Raw genomic sequence first — 18,816 nt, forward strand, 5'->3', positions numbered from 1 at the left:
ATAGCAACTAAAATGGAAACTGTCTATATACTGGAAGATAAGAGGCACCATTATGACAGTGTTCCTGTTAAAATTAAGGCTTTCTCTCCTGGAAGTCTTCCTGAAGGAAGGACAGAATGATCAGTGATGTTTCCCAAGAGCTTTACCTGCTTTCTCTAATAACAGCAAACCCACAGTTTATGCACCTGAACGTTTCCATAGGGTTTGTAACTGCGCAACAGCTGCCACATGTTCATGGACATATCTGACTGAGGAGTAACCATGTTAATCCATTAGAAATATCCTTCCTCTCAAATCACACACTGATGGGTCATCTTGCACCATTCAATCGGAAATGGCTTTATTCTGCTTCACGCTAAAATGTCAAATTCTTCTGACAGCCTTCTCCAGCTACCAATCAACTTGTCGGAGGCTGCCTGCAGGTGGGGCGCTGAAAGGGCTGTAACATTTTCAGGGCATAATTTGAATATGCAAATTTAAACAAATAAATTAATCAACTGGTTAAAACCAACGTGTCTGATAGCTTCAGTATAAAAAGAGTGGCACTGTGCTGAACGATTCAGCTGGCTCAATTATTAATTTAATTATTTATCAGTCGCAAACATTGTCCCTATCAGATATGCCCTTCCTAGAATCTGTCAAAATGAACTGTCCACTTCAAAGGAAGAAATGAAAAGCAGCCAGACAATGCGATGGTGTGGCAGACAGCATATGCTAGGCGGACCAAATCCACGAGGGAAACTTGATCGTGTTATCACAACGGTTTTGCAATTTGTATTTATTTCAAAATGTGTGCACTGAATTCAGAATAAGTCCACCAAGGCTCTTAGAGTTTTTTTTTAAATTAAATTAAAATATTTATTAGCAAAAGAAAAGATTTCAAGCACATAGATGGAGGCGGCGGTAGCATAGTGGTAATGTCACTCGTATTCCAGAGGCCCAGGGTAATGCTCTGGGGACCCAAGTTTGAATCCAACCATGGCAGATGGTGAAATTTGAATTCACTAAAAATAAAACAATCTGGGATTCTGATGGTGACCATGAAACCATTGCCGATTATCATAAAAACCCACCTGGTCCTCTAATGTCCTTTAGCGAAGGAAATCTGCTGTTCTTACCTGGCCTACATGTGACTCCAGGCCAACAGCAATGCAGTTGACCCTTAAATGCACTCTGAACAAGGGCAATTAAGGATGGGCAATAAGTGCTGGCCTAGCCAGCGATGTCCACATCCCATGAACAAAATTAAAAGAAAACTACAAATGACCACTATAATAACTCCTAAAATTCCTAACTAACCTGACTCCCAGTTACACCCCCTTTAAGGCAACGGTCCAAAAATAGATTTTAGATTTTAAACAGTTCCAGCAAATTGACGCAATGGACAGTGGAATTCCAAATGGCTTTCTCCAGCTTCAGTTTTGGTAGACAGCAGGCTTATGCACAAACACTGGAGGCTTCATTACAAACAGGGCACGGTTCACACACTTCTGTTAGATTCCACAATGCCTTCTCCTGACACATGGCCTCATTCTCCTTTATATATGTCTCTCTCTTTTTTAATATGTAAATTCTACTGCTTCATATGTCTTTGAAACTGTATCTCCCTCATAACAGAAAAATGTTCATGTTGCTACTATTTATTGTCAGTAACCCTTTAGAAAAAATAAACGCATTCCTTAGCCTTGCTTGTCTGGCTATTTGTAAACAGACTAAAATCACTTTGAAACCCAAATCTCCCTTCATCCATCTAAAAATGCAGATTCCCTTCACACCTTACATGCTAAGCCAGCATCCATGTTTACTTATTAGCATATCAAGCACCTAGCTTCTTTTGATGAGTTAAACCTTGCAGTGTACCTGACTCCAAATCACTCATAGACAAACCCAACTGCTTACCCTCATAAACCTACTTTACAATAAATCAGGTAAATATTATGAAAATTATTATACTTTCAGGACAGACATCAGGAAGCATTTGTACAAAGCTTTTCTGAGATCTTTCCTGCAGCTGCTTAAAGTGTTCCCTAACAAAAGGTGTGAGCAACAGGAAGATCATTGTTGCTCAAACAAGTGGTTAGAGCCAGGAAGCTGAACTCAGTTCAGAAACAGCCAAAAACTATGATGGAAAGATAGTAGAATCAATGTTCTGAAAGGAGAATATCAAATGGACTGAAGAACCATCGTCATCTGAGCATATCCTATGCTCTCACATTCAGCATATCTTTTGATACCTCTGTTATATTAGAATATGTTTGGGGAGTGCCCTGTTACAAAACATGAGCAAGAGAGCTCACAATTTATAAAGAATCATCTCCATTATTTTAACATAAATGGTTTCTGGATAACGTGTTTGTGATTAACTCCTGCACTGGCTTCTTTCACTTATTGAAATGCTTTTACTCCATCTGTGGTGAGGTTAGCTTTAGTTTTTATACTACATTATCTGCCATATAAATAAATGTTAACAACTCCATTTCACCAGTGCTGCAACATTGAAGACTCTCCCAGCTATTTTTCAGTTTCTGTTTTTTTAGGAACAAGTTATTTTTGGGCATTGATGATGGAGTTTCACTAATTCCATTACTTATTTTCATCCTTCACCACAGTGACAGGAGGATACTGCCTTAATGGTCACTGAGAGACTTCACAAAGTTACAAAAAGATAAAAGGATAACAAGGAAGGAAGGAGGAGAAATGCTATGGTCAGCGCAACAACATGGCGAATGCATTCAAAAAGAACTATAGACAGAAGAGCTCTGGTAGAAATTGTAGAAAGAGGAACGCAGAATCTGTTGGTTCCACAAATTCACATTTACCTCTGTTGGGAGTAATCTAGGAACACTGCTCATCACAGATAGATAGAGAACTATCAAACATTGGGACAGGAGCAGGCCATTCAGCCCCTCAAGATTGCTCCACTATTCAGCCATGATCTAACTGATCTGTACCTCAACTCCATGTTCCCACCTTAGGCCTTGACACCATTACCGAACAGACATCTATCGAACTGAGTCCAATGGTTCCCCAAGATCCACAGCCTTCTGGGGGTGGAGTTCCAGATTTTCATTACCTCCTGAATGGCTTAGCTCTAATGTTAAGAGTATATCCCCTAGTTCCTGATTCCCCCATCAAAGGAAATGGTTTCTCTGTATATACCTTATTGAATCATTTCAAAATCACCCCTTAATATTCTACACTCAAGGACTTTCAAGCCAAAGGTTGGCTACTTTCTCCACCCAAAAGCAGAAGTGACACTGGCAATAGGTCGAGAGAAGCTGGTCACCTGGGTTTTTGTCTCATTGGGGATTGATTGTATGAATCTGAAGAGGAGTCAGTGGCATAGTGGTAATGTCACTGGACTAGTAATCCAGAGACCCCGACTAATGGTCTGAGGACCTGGGTGAAAATACTGCTGCTGATGAAATTTATATTTAATTAATAAATCTGTAATGTAAAACTAATCTCAGCAATAGTGACCGTAAAACTAGCGATTGTTGTGAAAATCTATCTGGTTCACTAATCCCCTTTAGGGAAGGAAATCTGCCATCCTTACCCGGTCAGACATACATCTGACTCCAAATCCACAGGCAATGTTGTTGACTCTTAACTGCCCTCTGGAATGGCACAGCAAGCCATGCAAGGGTAATTAGGGATGGGCAGCAAATGCTTGCCAGTGATGCCCACATCCAATGACAGAAAAGAAAATAGAACAGAAAAAGTCAATCATAAGGGAGAAAAAGAGAATTAACAAGAAGAAAAAGATAGATTGTAATATAAATCAGCAGTCACATTTCTCCAGAATTAAACTGGTCTGGATTCTCTTCACTGGGGACTGATGAATATAATAAGCTATTACCAGTTTGTACAGGCTAGCTAAAACTGCAGATTTATTTTCTTCAAAACGTGCTATATTTTGACAGAGAGGCTATAGAGATTACAAGCATAGAGCTAGGATAAATTGGGATTAGTTAGAACCATTGCTATAAAAAGTTTAGTGTCAAGCATTTGTATTGTTTGAGTTACAAGTGAAACACTAGAATAGAAATGGCCACCTATTCATCCATCCAGCATTTGGGCAAAATTTCTCATTTCAAGTTCTCTCAAGTTTCTTGTTGAACAACTTACAAGATGCAATGGCAGGACTTCAGGACACAGTTCATACTGAACGCTATATTTGTAACTTTTCACCATAAATGACTCTCATCTGAAGCCTTGTTCTTTGGTCATCAAAGTTATTGCAGCATTTTTATGTGAACTGGTTAATGATGAGTTACTCCTACACCAGTGATCCTGCTTGGTTCTGGGCTGGCACCATGACTGCCACAGCCCCCATTCTAGCAAGGTTAGATGGTGACATGGAGGACAATGAGGCTGCCTGACTAGGTGCCTGTGCCTGAACTCCGTTCTGCCACTTAGGGGGAGGACCAGAGTGGTGCGTGTTAACTAATGATGCATAAGCTGGCACTGATTGCCCAGGTGAGCTTCTTGTCGGAGTGTTACCCGCCGATTTTTGGGCATTGCTTGGGCGTTTGTAACTTCCAGTGCTGTTGACACCCATTGCAGTGATGGTTGAAGCAGTGTCTGATGGTGGCTTCTTAGGATATGGCTTGTAGGCATGCATGGTGCTGTTCATTGATGACAGTGTGCCATTTTTAGAGATTATATCAGAACTCGCAGTCTTAGCCCAAGTATTTCCTGTTGGTGCTTGTGCATCCTCCCTGTGATGAAAGAAAAGTTTCATTTTATAATCAGAGGATTTTGTTTGTTGCAGTTTAAGCATACATTCCCTCCACAGATATTCACTTCAATTCAATTCATTTGATATCATCATGACCGTTAATACACTCCATTTATCATGCTATGCTGAACACTACGTTTTGATTTCCTGGCCTTGGGTTCTACTTCTGTCCATTCTGAATTCATTAAAGCTTTGTCTCTCTGCTGACTATAAGTACCCCCTGTGAAGTGTCATTTTGGGTGGGATTTGCACCGTAAACCACCCCAAATTTGGCAATTCCACTCTCAAGAGGCTGCAACAATGGCTGTTGTGGTAAATGACAATTTCATACTGGTATAGTTGAAGGCATTCTTCTGCAATTCATGTAAATCACGTTGTTATAAAGCAAAGTGTAGGAATTTGCTCCTCATCTACTCCTGCTCTGTGTGCCATGAAAGTGCTTGAAACTGATTCTGGCTGCCTATAATTGGAAAGTTTGATCTTTTTTTCCCAATTGCTTGGTCTTTCACTTTGATGAACATGCACACACACACACACATACCCATATACACAACACACACCCATATACACAACAGACACACGCATACACATCACACAACACACTCAACAATAAGCTACACCAAAATCTTTTTTAAACAATAAACTAATTTGGCAGGACATTTCACTAAGGTGAAGAGCAGCGGGACATTGATCCCTGCATTGTTCTATGCAGTTACGTTTGCCAACTGTGATAAAATGTATTCCTGAAGGTTTCATCACATCACTATCCCCCACACCCCAGCCATTAGTAGCCAACACATCCATCCTTGTGACTTACTGCCTTCCTATGCTTTTGGAAAGCAAGACTCATAACCCAATTGGATGCTGCTTGACTATCAGCTAACCAACCTTTCTTTTCCTCCATTTTCAATATTTTTATATGTGCTAAAGAGAAATATTTTTTACATTGATCAAAAAGAACATCATTTTTAATGTGCTGATGAATCTTTCCAGGATTGCACACAGCAGCGTCCTATAAAGAAAAAAATGTCCACTTCCTCTGGGCGAATAAGTGAGTCAAAATGTGAATCTAACTGAGCAAAGCAGGCCCACCCACAATAGTACAGCTTCAATTCAAATCAACTTGTGTCGCACTTTGGCTGTTGGGCATAGGTGACATATTCAGCTTAGACTGAAGCCAGCATCATTTCCTTCAGTGTCAGAAGACCACCCTGGGTGGGCGTCAGTAGGGGTGATGCAGCCAAAATGAAATGTGTAGGTGTCGTCATATTTACTTGCCAGAGTTAGAATCCTGGTCCAGAATTTTGCTGGCCTCTGGGAGGTGGGCGGGAGGCAGGGGTGCTGGTATAATCATGGGAACCACTTCAGGTCGGCTCAGTGATGCAGTCCAGCCGACAGTGTATCTTACCGGATGTGGTGGGGCTCCAAGGTGGCAGGCAGCCAACAGCCTTAAATCAAGGTTAGGAGCCACTTTATGGTGCCATCACCATTTCTCCGCAACACTGGAAGCCAGGCTCAATGGTCTAGCGATGGGATTCCTCTGCGGCCCTCGGCTCCTCGAATTTTTAATCTTACCTGGCCCAGCTCCTGAGACCTCCTGCCTGCCTCAGCCGCAATCATCTCTCCCCGGTGGTGCTGCTCAGGCTTCAGAGCTGCCAGCCCTCTGATCGGGCAGGCAGCATGGGGAGCCCGGCTGCTGCCCTTAATTGGATGGTGGGCCTGCAGGCAACCAATTAGACGGCCGCTTGTGGTAAGATTGCTGAGGTGGTCTTGCTGCCAGCAGGTGAAGGCTCGGGACCCACTTTTTGCCCTGCCGTCAGTCTCCCCACGGCCCTTGTAAAAGTCAGGCTCTACCTCCTGTAGAATGTGGTGTAAATCTTTTGTAAACATTCTACTCTAACCAGGGCATTGGCAGCAACAAATCATTCAGAGGGTTAAAGGTGCCTGTAATCTTCGAGTAAAATACTCTGGGTGCGCATGAATGAATGAATGGGATAATCCATGACTGCAGGGACAGCAAATGTATCCACCAGGTTACAACGTGTATCCTTATGCAGAAATTCTCAGTATAAGGTTATATGGTAAAACTGCAATTCTCAACAATTGAAATTTTAATTGTCTAAACATTACCATCTTTCCTTTTATTGCCCACATTAAATTGTTAACTCTCATGAGGCCTCTCATATGTGCTGCTAACTAATGGAGGAAGGTAGCTTTTTAAAAAATATTTGTCCTAGGCCCAGATGAGCCTCTTGGTTATTCACAATGACTTACTTTATCTCATTAGCTAGATATTGCTCCTTTTCTGCCTCTCTCTTCTTTTGAAGCCTGCAGAAGTAAATGGCGATAGCAATAATCAAACACATTCCTAAGAACACTCCAATAATGGCTCCGGCAATGATCCCAGCATTACTTGCTGTGGAAAGAGAGACATATTAAAGATGGATTATTCCTTTTTGACTGTATTCAAATCACAAAACCAAGAGAATTAGTCTGGAGCACATTGAAAATTAAATGATGAGTCATTTATTTAACATTAAGTAAGTAATCATGAATTCTTCGAGCGATAGAAGCCTGGTAATTGTAAATGCTGGGGCCATTGTATGAACGTTTAGCTTCTTCAGATACTCCATGCTGGTAGGAATTGTATGTTTCAGGTCCCCATGCTACACCACTTAAACTGAGGTGGGGTGGGGTGAACAAAAGGGGCAGTACATCACCAGACAGCCCCTGTAGTCTCTGAGCACTCAGTCTTTGGGCAGGATGTTCCCAGCCACAGGGCAGTAGGCTGGGATGCAGCAGGGGCAAGAGGGTAGAAAAATAGTGGGGAGCCACGTCATGACAGCTCGCCGACACATTCCTGTGTCCCAGCAATGAGGCCAGATGCAGAGGTCCCAAACAGAGGCATTCAGCCAATTTAAATAATTAACAACCAATTGGAGTCAATTCTTTGGCGCACCGGCATGTTGTGAGATGGTGGAGTGCCGCCCCTGCCACGTGTGTGTGTGGGGGGGGGGTTATTAGCTTCATACTTCAGCATTCCATTAGTGGTCTAGGTGGCCATTGGGCCTGGAGGCTTCTCAGTCCAAAGAAAGAGGCTTTGGGCAGGGAAGGTCACCCCTGCAGCCCCATTTAGCCTTCAGCAGGGGCCTCCCTGTTTGGCCCCCTGGAATTTAATTTTAAAACCTGTCTCTTTGATCCGCCCCAGCAGTGCCCACCTCTCACGCAGTGGGGCTGCCAGGATTCTAGAGTTGCCAGCCCTCTGAATGCGACCAGCAGTATCAGGGGCCGGTTGCCAAATAGCAAGCCACCCCCAGGAATATTGCTGTGCTGGTCCCTCTGCCGGCAAGTGCAGGCTAGGGAAACCCAATTCATCTCAACATTGGGGTGTCAAAGTCCACAGGAAAGTCCTTTTCTTTCACTCATGTGAAGGCTAGCAATCTACTCCAATGTCCTCACACTTCCCAGTCTGTCTTTGCAAGGCACCCTGGGCTGAGAGGAAATTATACCTTTTATTAAAAATTTATTAAGTCATTGTTAGCTTATAAAAGTGACATGTTCATGTACATAAATACCATTCATTAGCCTAAGATCAGACTAATGATACAGGCTAAAGTTACCACTCCATTCCACGACTGTACAGATCTCCCTGTTTAAAGCACATTCTAATATCATGTTTACATTTTAGTGTGGTTTGTAAATTAGGGAGGATCCCACTTCCTTTCTAGTGATGTCATGTTGCAACACCTTAAAGACATATAACAATATCCCCTTTTCTTTTTAAAGATATTTTTCCCCCTTCCAAAGTATAACTTTGTTGTATATTTACAATACATGTTCATGTTTAGTTCCCATTGAATAAGTGTACAGAACTGGTGAATCTATGAGTCTCTAAAGCGTAAAGGTAATCTCCTGGTACACCCGGATCTTGTAATGGTAACCTTGTCAGGGAGGCTTCTTTAATTGCTCACAGTGATCTGTGGGATTGTCATTCTTTGACATTGCCCCTGGTTTCATTCAGGATCTTGTCTTAGATGCTATAAGACTGTATGGTGGTTGAGGAGCTGGAATGGATCTGATTGCCCTCAGTTAAGCCTCACCGTTGCGCTTTTGGGTGTAATGACTTCATAGGAGCTTGGCTCAGAACAAATCCTTGTCACTTCAGCTGGTTGCCATGTCCATTCTGTGGGATCCAACTGTAAACTTGGAAATTCTGTATGCCCATTTTTATCATGCATGTTAGTCATTTTCTCTTGTAGTTTTACAAGTTGCTCTCTAGTCTCTGAGAATAGAGTGGGTAAGAGAAGGTAAATTTGTATGCATTGGTCTGCCAAGCCTGAGCTCTGCTGGTGATGGAATAGTTGTACTTAAAGGTGTCACTCTCAGATGTAACATTGCAATGTGTAGGTCTTGCTTGGTGTGTCTACATTTGAGATTTAGGAATTTCACCATGAAAATCATTTGTTCAGCTAGGTCGTTAGATTGAGGTTAATGAGGAGAAGAGGTAGTGCGATCAGCGTTCCACTTTTCACACATATCCTGAGATGCCCTACCAATAATTATGGATTGCTATCCACAATGATCTCTCTAGGCATACCAAATAAACTGAAGATAGTACTTTGTGTGCGTGACATTATGCTTGACATATTGTGCAATTGTCAAATGATGGGGTAAAGCAGTCAACGATGACGATGAAGTCAGTGCCGTGGACATGAAAGAGGTTGGATGCAATTTTGAGCCATGGATGGGTAGGAACTTCATGTGGAATCAATGGTTCTTTGTGCTGACTTGGCATATGCTCTTGACATGCCTCGCACTTCTTGACGATGACTTCAATGTCATTGTTCATACCCAGCCAACAGACTCTCTCTCTTACAAGTCTTCTCATCCAATCTATGCCCATGTGTGAGTGATGAAGTTGTTGAAGGATATCAGGTTGAAAAGATTCTGGTAGGATGACCTAACTGCCTTTAAAAATGACTCCCCGGGAGATGTCTCGCTCATCCCAATAAGGCCAAAATGGTCTCAAGTGTTCGCGGATATGCTGAATTGAATCAGGCCATTGTTCAATAATAGCTTTCCACAGTTTCTGTAGTGCAGAATCTTTTTCCATTTCCTCTTGTAGCTGTTGGAATTTGCTTTGAGTAAATGTACCCGATCAATTGATGGACTTGCATTTTCCTGCAAGCCTAATGTTTATTACCTCTTCTCCCTTGAAATGCCAATGTTGCCTAAACATTCTGTCTGATATTAGGTTGTGAACTGAGGTGATAGGGATAGTTTCTGAGGTTGACCTACCGTATCTGGTCTGACTGATTCCATGGATTGTCACTAGTGCAAGATCACGACATGCCGGTAGACCTGCGATTGCTGAGCCTTTAGTCACCACAACATAGCACATCTGTACCACCCAGGAAGATTGATTGTGCTTGCACTCCAGGACTATGGATCCTGCACATGGAATTAGTGAACCATTGTACGCTGAAAGTTGCGCAGCAGTATGCTCCACATCCGTGGGTACATGTCTTTTAGAATTCACAGGGGTAGTATGGTAGGACTTGCTCCTGTGTCTAATTGTGGCCAATAAAGAGTAGTTACCAACTTTATTAACGCAGATAATTTTAATCTTGGCAAACGCTTCTGAAGGTGTGGCAGTGTCTATGTTTTCCATGAGCTTGACTGTGTGAAATATGTGTCCACTGCTCTTTATCTTGTCGTGCACTTTATTTTTGGTTTGTCAATCACATCATGTACATGTTTCTGATCGGATACCAGATGGTCATTCTTATCTTTGGAAGGTACCCGTTGTGTGTGGTCTGTTTGGATCAGTGTACTGCACCTTGTAGCTGTATCAGCCTTTTCTTTAGAGCATTGCTGCTGCCAATGGCTCTTTCTGCCACATGCTTTTCAGAAATAGTGGAAAGCTGGACATTTCCTTGGTGCATTTAGAAGGCCACACCTTCCACATGTGTTGCTAGATTTAGGTGTTCTAGTGAGTGTGTCACCAACTGGGGTTGTACTTGGGACCTGTAAGATTTGTTAACCTACAAGGATCACTTTGTACTTGCGTCCATCCTCGAATAGTTCTTCGACACCATATGTTTTGGGCTTGTCTAGCAGATCTTTCTCGAATTCTTCCATGGGAGTGGATGCAATCACCAACTCAACAGTTCCCTCTGCTAGCTCTGTGTTTGAAAAATCACAGTACGTACCCTCTCCTCTGCATCTGCTGACAAAGCATGGATTCTGCAGGCTGTTGTCGAAACAGCATGAACGCTAGCCAATGAATATGAAAGTTTAACCTGATTCTGAACCGGCCTTCCAATGTAGTCCATATCCTTTGGCTCTTCTGTTGTTAATCCTGATGTGTTCAGCCTGTGATCTTTATTCCCAATTGCTAGGTGATTTTTTTATGACTTGCTTGTCTGGTTCAGACGCATCCAAATCAAGAAACTATAGCTCTGTACACTGTTTCAACATTTTGAATTTGCATAGTAGGTCAGCTGCATCCCAATTCAAAAGGGGACTTTGTGGGCATTTGGACAATATCCCTTTGACGTTACTTTTCCTGTAGTATCTGGAATGAGTGTTACTGTAGCCACTTGCACATGCTTTTCCAAAGCACGCATGTTATAATCGCAACCTTCCCTGGTCCAAATTTTTGTTTGGTTTGACTCTCCCTCACTCGCAATCAATCTAACCCACACCCTGGTCGCTCGCCTTTCCTGACTGAGCTAACTTGGTGCTGGTCCTTTCGACGCGCTGTCCGACTCACCATGAGAAGTTTGTCTGCTTACGAGCTCATTATTTGAGCACTATATCTTCAAAGCTTCTCTGTTCAGTCACCGTGCTGAGGTTTCCATGCTCTCTGATACTGTGGCTTTGTTGCAGTCTGTCCAGGATGTCGGGAGTCATCGTATACCATGTAACACGATCTAAGACTGTTCACCATGTCGTACCTGTACTGAATCTTGCTGCCAGACTGAGCACTATGTCGTTTAGAAGGGACCACTTCTGCACACCGTGTCATGTTGTTATAATGATATAAAGGCACCAATCACTCATAAGGGATTGAGTATAAACATTGTGGGTTCAGTAATTAAGTTGAGGCAAGTAGGAACAGATAGAAAACTTGAAGACGACAGAAGCAGAGCTGTGTGCTCTGCTGAAAGCAAAAGTGAAACTAAAATTGGATTGCACGACACACTTCCCAGAACCATAGAACAGTTACAGTGCAGAAACAGGCCATTCAGCCCATTCTTTCTAGTGATGTCATGCTGTGATCCCTTAAAGGCATATTACAGTGAAAGGCATATTACAACAGAAAGCAGTGAGTGGGAGTGTTTGGAAATTGGAAGCAGGGGTTGGGAATCAGTGACCAGCAGGTAAATAAAAAGAGTAAGTTAGCGATAAGCTAGTAAGAGTTGGAGGACTTTGAGGCCATTTAGGTTCAAGGCAGCCAATTGATTTTTAATGTAAGAATTATAGGTCAGGGACATAACCCACGCTTACTGCATATTTTCTTGTGGTAAAGTGAATTTCATTTAGCATGTTGTGATTAGCATGCTGTTCTTTTTAGGAACACATTAGGAGTGTTAAACAAGGGATAGCTGTACTTACGCATCATTACATTCAACTGTACTGAACATGATGCATTCCCTATCTCATTTTCAGATTTGCAAGTATATAATCCAGATAGCGCCTCGCTGAGGTTGGTCAATGTCAGGCTTCCCATTTTAACATCTATAAAACAAAGACATCATTAAGAAATTCAGAAGGCAACATAGATCTCAACTACATTCAAGTCTATATTTCAGTGGCTTAAGACAGGGTGGACCAAACCTCTAGCTATTCATTGTCATTTGAATTGCATAAGATGATGGGTGAGAAACAATCCTTTTATTCCAAGTAGCTGCTTCCTGCTTAGAGTCTCTCTCACATGAATTTCCCAGCCCGCAGTGAGCTGCTCCTATTTCAGGCCCAGTAGAATAGTTTTTCTTGATCATTAACCGTGTTCAGCACCACCCTCCCGCAACCACCTCACTCCCATGCCAGCCCACCTCCTGGCAGGCCCTAACCCTTTTACCAGAGGCTCTCACAGGCCTGGAGGTGTCCAGGAGACAAAGCCCCAGAAACACATCTTCCTACCTCATTTACAAGCCTGCCATTAGCCTGCGACTACTGCAGTTTAGGCCCAGCACTACTCTCCAACTGGGAAAGCCACAGAAATCCTTGAGAAACGTTTATCTGGCATTTGTCCCCAGAAGTAAAAGGTCAAATAAGTCAACACCCATAATCAGTGTTAGAGATACATCACTCAGAACCTAGCCTATGCCCCTCCATTATTTTATATTAGACAGAATTCCTAATCAGGTCAGACCATTTTCTATCATATTCAACACTTGATAAAGCTATGCTGGATCCATTCAAAATTTTTTGCCAAGATATTTCAAAACAAATTTGCAGAATTCCTGACCCAAGCATAAAATTATTCCCAATTTTTACAAAGTTCTTCCACAGCCCTATTCATAACCTAGCCCCAAATTCACAGCTCTTGTGAACTTGCAGCTTAATTGTCCGGCTGAATCTTGAATAAAGATTGTTTGGAGGTTATTTACTCTCATTGTATGTTGCAGCAAATACACCCACACCCTGGTACTGCCACATATCTGGACTAGAAAACTGTAAGTTGATAACCAGGGTGGTATCAAAACAGTCAGATACAAAAGTCCAAAGCCATAGCCAAGAACAAATTTCGCTACATGCATTAAATACTGATGGTTTTCCACATAAATGCTCTCTTCAGAATGACAGGATTTGCATTGGTTTCCAATTTCTCTGTGCTCAGCATTAAGGAAAACGTTTTATTAGCTCATTCATTATCACATTGCTGTTTATAGGATCTTGCTATGTGTAAATGGACTCTTGTGTTTCCAGCATCACAACAATAACTACATTTCAAAAAATGTACTTCATTGGTTGCAAGGTGCCTAGGGACATCCTGAGGTTGTGAAAATCAAGTCTCTTTCTTTTCTTTCAGTTATTGGACCATTAAGGAACATGTCTTCAAAATAGAAATGTATAGAGACCCTTGACATCAACAGTCCATTAAAAATTAACTGTTGGACTCTTTTGGAAATCCCTTTTAGAGATTTTTCTAACGGTCTGTTGAAATTGTAGAATCACTACAGAAGGAGGCCATTCGGCCCATCAGGTCTGTGCCAGCTCTCGCAAGAGCAATTCACCTCCCCTGAACTTTTCCCATAGCCCTGCAATTTTTTTCTCTTCAGGTCATGACACAATTCTCTTTTAAAGGCCATGATTGAACCTGCCTTCAAGCACACACTCAGGCAGTGCATCACCTAACCACTCACTGAGTAATTTGCTTGAAGAGTAACAGATCAGCTCATGAGAGGAGTGCTCTGGGATGAGACTCTATGCACCACATTGTGAGAGAGCTGCATTAACATCAAAAGCCATTAATCATGACTACATCAGTATTGATTGTGCAGATTGATTCAGCTCCCTCCCACTGCCAAGTTCTGAACCAACCGCAGCACTGAAAAGTTTAAAAAACCGTTCGAAAATCAACTAAAAAGGAAAAGTAAAAGCAAGGATTCATAAGTCTGAGCTAGGTTTTCATTAAAACAGGATACCAACTGAGACACTCCATTTTTAATAGGGTGAGAAATTAAGTCAGTCAAAACCCATTCACTTATACAGATTTAAAAAGCGGGCCCTATATATCTGAAGCATTGTACCAAAACACAACACAACAGAGATGGCAGCTTTGTACAGAACCTTCCAAAAAGCATCAAGCAGGTATTGGATTGGGAACATATGTATTTTTATTGTTTGTCTGTGCATTCTTTCCTCAACTAACAGCACCCAAAGAAGAGTTGTCAGACCTTGCAGAAGTGCTAAAATGCCAGCAAATTTACCTGTATATGAAGTCACTACAATTCAAAGTAACTCATGTCACGCTGTTATAATGATATAAGCACCAACTTCTCATAAGGGATTCTGTAACCATGTTGTGAGTTCGTTTATTTTGTCTAGGCACATTGGATACATGTATACACAAGTTTGAATACATCAGCAGCAGAGTTGTGTGTGTGAGTGCTCTGCTCAAAAGCAAAAGTGAAACTAAGACTGGGTTGCATGACACACTTCCCTTCATGTGATGTCATGCTGCTATCCATTAAAAGTATATTACAACAAGTCATTGTATGCAAGATGCACAGATATTTTGAAGAGATGTGATAAAGTACTATATAAATACAAGTCTTTTTACTTTGTCAGTGACAACACATTTGTCTATGCCTGAAGTCCGAAAGCCAGTTTAAATCATTTGCCCAAGCAATATGCAGATAATAATATTGCAGAGCAAAGCCTCGTTACAGATGACACCCAGTTATACCAGTCATTAACATGAATCTCTTCCTATCTAACAAATTAACATCACAGTCCAAGAAAAACTGAATCCAGTTTGTGCAATTGGGTTTGAACTGGACTTTAATGCTGTGCAACAGGCTTGATGCACCATATATGTAAGACCAAACTATGAGGACTGAGTTATCCGCCAACTTCTTCAATCCACAAAGCAATCCCTTCATTTTGATGACGATGTCACTGTATCTGTAATTCAATTTTCCTAATAACTTGGTCCGTAACCAGAACCAATTCTCATTTATGCCCAGTTACAGAAACAATCCAAACTGTTCCAGCTGAGCATCTGCAATAAAGCTTAGCTCTGGAGATATCTTCAATAGTCCTAATCAGCCCTTAATGGTTTTAGCTTTTTCCCTATTGGCTCCTTACTGTTTTCTTTTGGCTGTTTCAGTGCCTCTCCCGGGAGATTTCCTAATTGATAGTGGGCAGGTGGGTTTATGTGCTGGTGGGGTATGTGTGTTGAATCATGATGCTCTTGACAGGCCTTTTGTATGGATTACTGTCGTGGTTCCTTTTCCTGATCACCAGTTTTGTATGTTTGTATGTTCATATAGCTGGGAGTTAAAGAGTCAAGGGGGAACTTCTCAAAGAAGATTCAATTGAGCATTTTTAGGTAAAGCACAATGCTGTTCACTACAACCATTTCAACATGTAGAAACACCCCGACCCCTGGGAAACATACATTTCTTAGAGACAGAATGAGTGAGAGAGGGAGGGAATGAGAGAGGGAGGGAATGAGAGAAGGAGGGAGTGAGAGAGGGAGGGAGTGAGAGAGGGAGAATGAGTGAGCGTGAATGAGAGAGAATGAGTGAGAGAGAATGAGAGAGTGAATGAGAGAGAGTGTGAATGAGAGAGAGGGCGAGTGAGAGAGAGAGTGAGAAAGTGAATGAGAGAGTAAGAGAGAGTGAGAGAATGAAAGAATGAGAGAGTGAATGAGAGAGTGAATGAAGGGGAGCGAGGAGGTGAGAGTGAGAGAATTCAGGTGATGTTTTAGATGGGGTATTTGATTGATGAGCTTACTGGTACAGGTGGGAGATCTATTTCAAGCTATTCATAGTGGATTGCCAGAAATCCTCAGCTGACTATTTTTTTTCATAGATTACAGCTCAGATGTAGGCCATTCAACCCACTGTGCCCATGTTGGCTCTCTGCAAGGGCAATTCAGCTAGTCCAAGTTTCCTGCCCTTTCCCCATGGCCCTGCAAATACTCTCTCTCTAGGCACTTATCCAATTCTCTTTTGAAAGCCACAATTGAATCTGTCTCCATTACACTCTCAGGCAGTGCATTCCAGGTACTAACCACTCGCTGCATTAAAAAGTTTTTCCTCATGTCACTGCGGTTTCTTTTGCCATTCACCACAAAGCAATGTTCTCTGGTCCTCAGCCCTTCCATCAATGGGAAGTCTCTCTCTATCTCCTCTGTCTCTGCCCCTCATTATTTCAACATCTCCATCAAATCTCCTTTCAATCTTCTCTTCTCTAAGGAAGGCAACCATCTTCTCCAATCTATCCATGTCACCAAAGTCACTCTTGTTAAATTTTGAGATTTCTATTTGTCAGAGGGTACAAACCACGCTTCAAGATTCAAAATGTTGTTGTGCATGTTTTTTGCATTTCCATGTACAAGACTGACATAATTCCTATATCCCATTTTGTTCATTTGCAGCTATTTTAAGTCAAGAAAGGAACGACACAGAATGGTTTTCGGTAGGGTAAATAAAGAGAAACTGTTTCCAATAACAGAACAGTCAACAATCAAAAGACACTGATTTAAGCTGATTAGTTAAAAGCAACGTTAGAAGCAACATGAGGAAAATGATTTTTATACGATGAATTATTATCTGTGCTGCCTGAAAATGCAGTGGAACCATTGGCTCCGATCATCCAACCAGCAGCAATGCTATACAGTTACCGCTGACCATGATTAAAAAGTATACCCTCACCTTTTCTCACTGCTGCAGCCAGGGCTTCCTGTCCTGGAGTGAGGAGTGAGGCACCATTGCAGGAATCCATATAACCCCTTCTGATGTCATCAGCTCAAGTATCAACTCAAGTTATGGTGAGTTTTTTTTTAGAAGATCTTAAGGGTTTCTTTTAACTATTAATTTTGTGGTGGGGATGGGGGGTGGAGTGGTGAACATTTTAAGGGATGCAGAGGGATGAGCAATAAGAACATAAGAAATAGGAGCAAGAGTAGATCACACCCATCAAGCCTGCTCTGCCAGTCAGTCCAATCATGGCTGATCTTGAACTTCAACTCTATATCCCCACCCGGTCCCCATACACCCCTCTCCACTCCTGTCCCCCAACCAGTCTCTTCCCAAGTCACTCTCCATGCCCCTCCCAAGTCACTCTCCCCTCCCCCCATCCCAAGTCACTCTCCGTCCCTCACCAAGTCACGTCACTCTCCCCACCCCCAACCTCCTCCAGTCAATGTCAGGAGTGCGGGGGAGGGGGGAACGGAGAGTGAACATTGCAGAGGTGGGGAAGGGGGGTTGGGGGTTGAGGAGGGAGCTGAGAATTGTCAAGAGTGGGGTGAGCATTGTTGGTAGTGCGGGGTCCAAGCAGTTTCGAAGGTGGGGTTAGATAGAAGACTGAGCAGTGCCAGGGGCTCTGGGGTGTAGGAGGGGGTGTCAGGACGGAGCTGAGCATTGTCAAGGATGCAGGGGATGGGGGAGGGGGCAGTGATGAGCAGGATTGTTGGGGGGAGGTGTGGGGACACAGTTGTTAATTATTCAGGTTTACGTTGTTTTAAAAATGTATGCCGTCCAATACAGCTCCCATTGTTAACCACTGTCAAACCAGGTCCTATGCCTGTGTTTAACAGCAGGAGAATCCTGGGTTAATTTTCTATGTTAAGCACAGGGCATCAAGCCCAAGTCTGTAACACTAAGGTCGGTGTCGGAGACATTTTCAGAGTGGTCCGGGCAGCATAATCCTGCACATCGGAAGTTTAAATTTCCCGGGTAAATACCATGCATTTGCGTGGAGCAAGACTCTCAGGGTCTCAATAATCTCTTTAAAATAGACCTGGTGTTGGCTGGGGTGGGGGTAGGGGGAGGGTCATTCCTGCTGCTGAATGGGTGTTGACCTGTGTCAACTTGAGAGGTCGTCAGCTGGAGCACCAAGTTGACATTAAATCAAGTTGATGAACATCACAGTCTGCCTGTTCTGCATGCTTGTGGTACATGTTAATTGTTCACGCATTAATTCCTTTACTAGGATGGCTTAATGGACACTGCTGAACATAATGTCATCCCAACATCTTTTCATTCCTGGGGCCTGGGTTTAATTCCAGCTCCGAAAGGCAGTGTGAAAGTCTTCTCTGTCTCTGCAGTGGTGAAACATCCATTTAAATGAGTGGGAATGAACCCTGAGCACAAAAGTAAAATCTGCTGGTAATTCACCCCTTAATTCAGTCTTGTTCACAAAATATCTGGTTTGGAGAATGGAAAGTTTACACTAGTGCACAAGGGGGAGCTCTAAGGTTATAGTTAAAGTGTATCATTGGCACAGAGGGAAGGTTCCTTTGGGCTGTCAGATACCTGACCTGAGAGTGCTTAATGCTGCCAAAAGTGGATCTGTTTCTATTTCCTAGTTTTAGTGAATAAAGTTGGCATGAG

At 42.5% G+C, this 18,816-nt stretch overlaps 1 protein-coding gene across 3 annotated transcripts in view; it reads right to left on the reverse strand.

Annotated features, from left to right (window-relative positions):
• Nucleotides 1-3,866: 3,866 nt before the first annotated feature.
• The window catches only part of LOC121269703 (endothelial cell-selective adhesion molecule-like), a 134,309-nt gene continuing 119,359 nt past the window's right edge, over nt 3,867-18,816 (reverse strand). For all 3 annotated transcript variants that reach the window (XM_041174529.1, XM_041174527.1, XM_041174528.1), the window contains exons 5-7: nt 12,362-12,484; nt 7,016-7,157; nt 3,867-4,721 (exon numbers count right to left, since the gene is read on the reverse strand). In XM_041174529.1, the coding sequence (XP_041030463.1) occupies nt 4,280-4,721; nt 7,016-7,157; nt 12,362-12,484 (707 nt within the window). In that variant the 3' untranslated portion in view covers nt 3,867-4,279. The remainder of the gene's footprint in view (nt 4,722-7,015; nt 7,158-12,361; nt 12,485-18,816) is intronic.

The sequence above is a fragment of the Carcharodon carcharias genome, chromosome 25 (genome assembly GCF_017639515.1).
Source record: "Carcharodon carcharias isolate sCarCar2 chromosome 25, sCarCar2.pri, whole genome shotgun sequence".
Classification (NCBI taxonomy): domain Eukaryota; kingdom Metazoa; phylum Chordata; class Chondrichthyes; order Lamniformes; family Lamnidae; genus Carcharodon; species Carcharodon carcharias.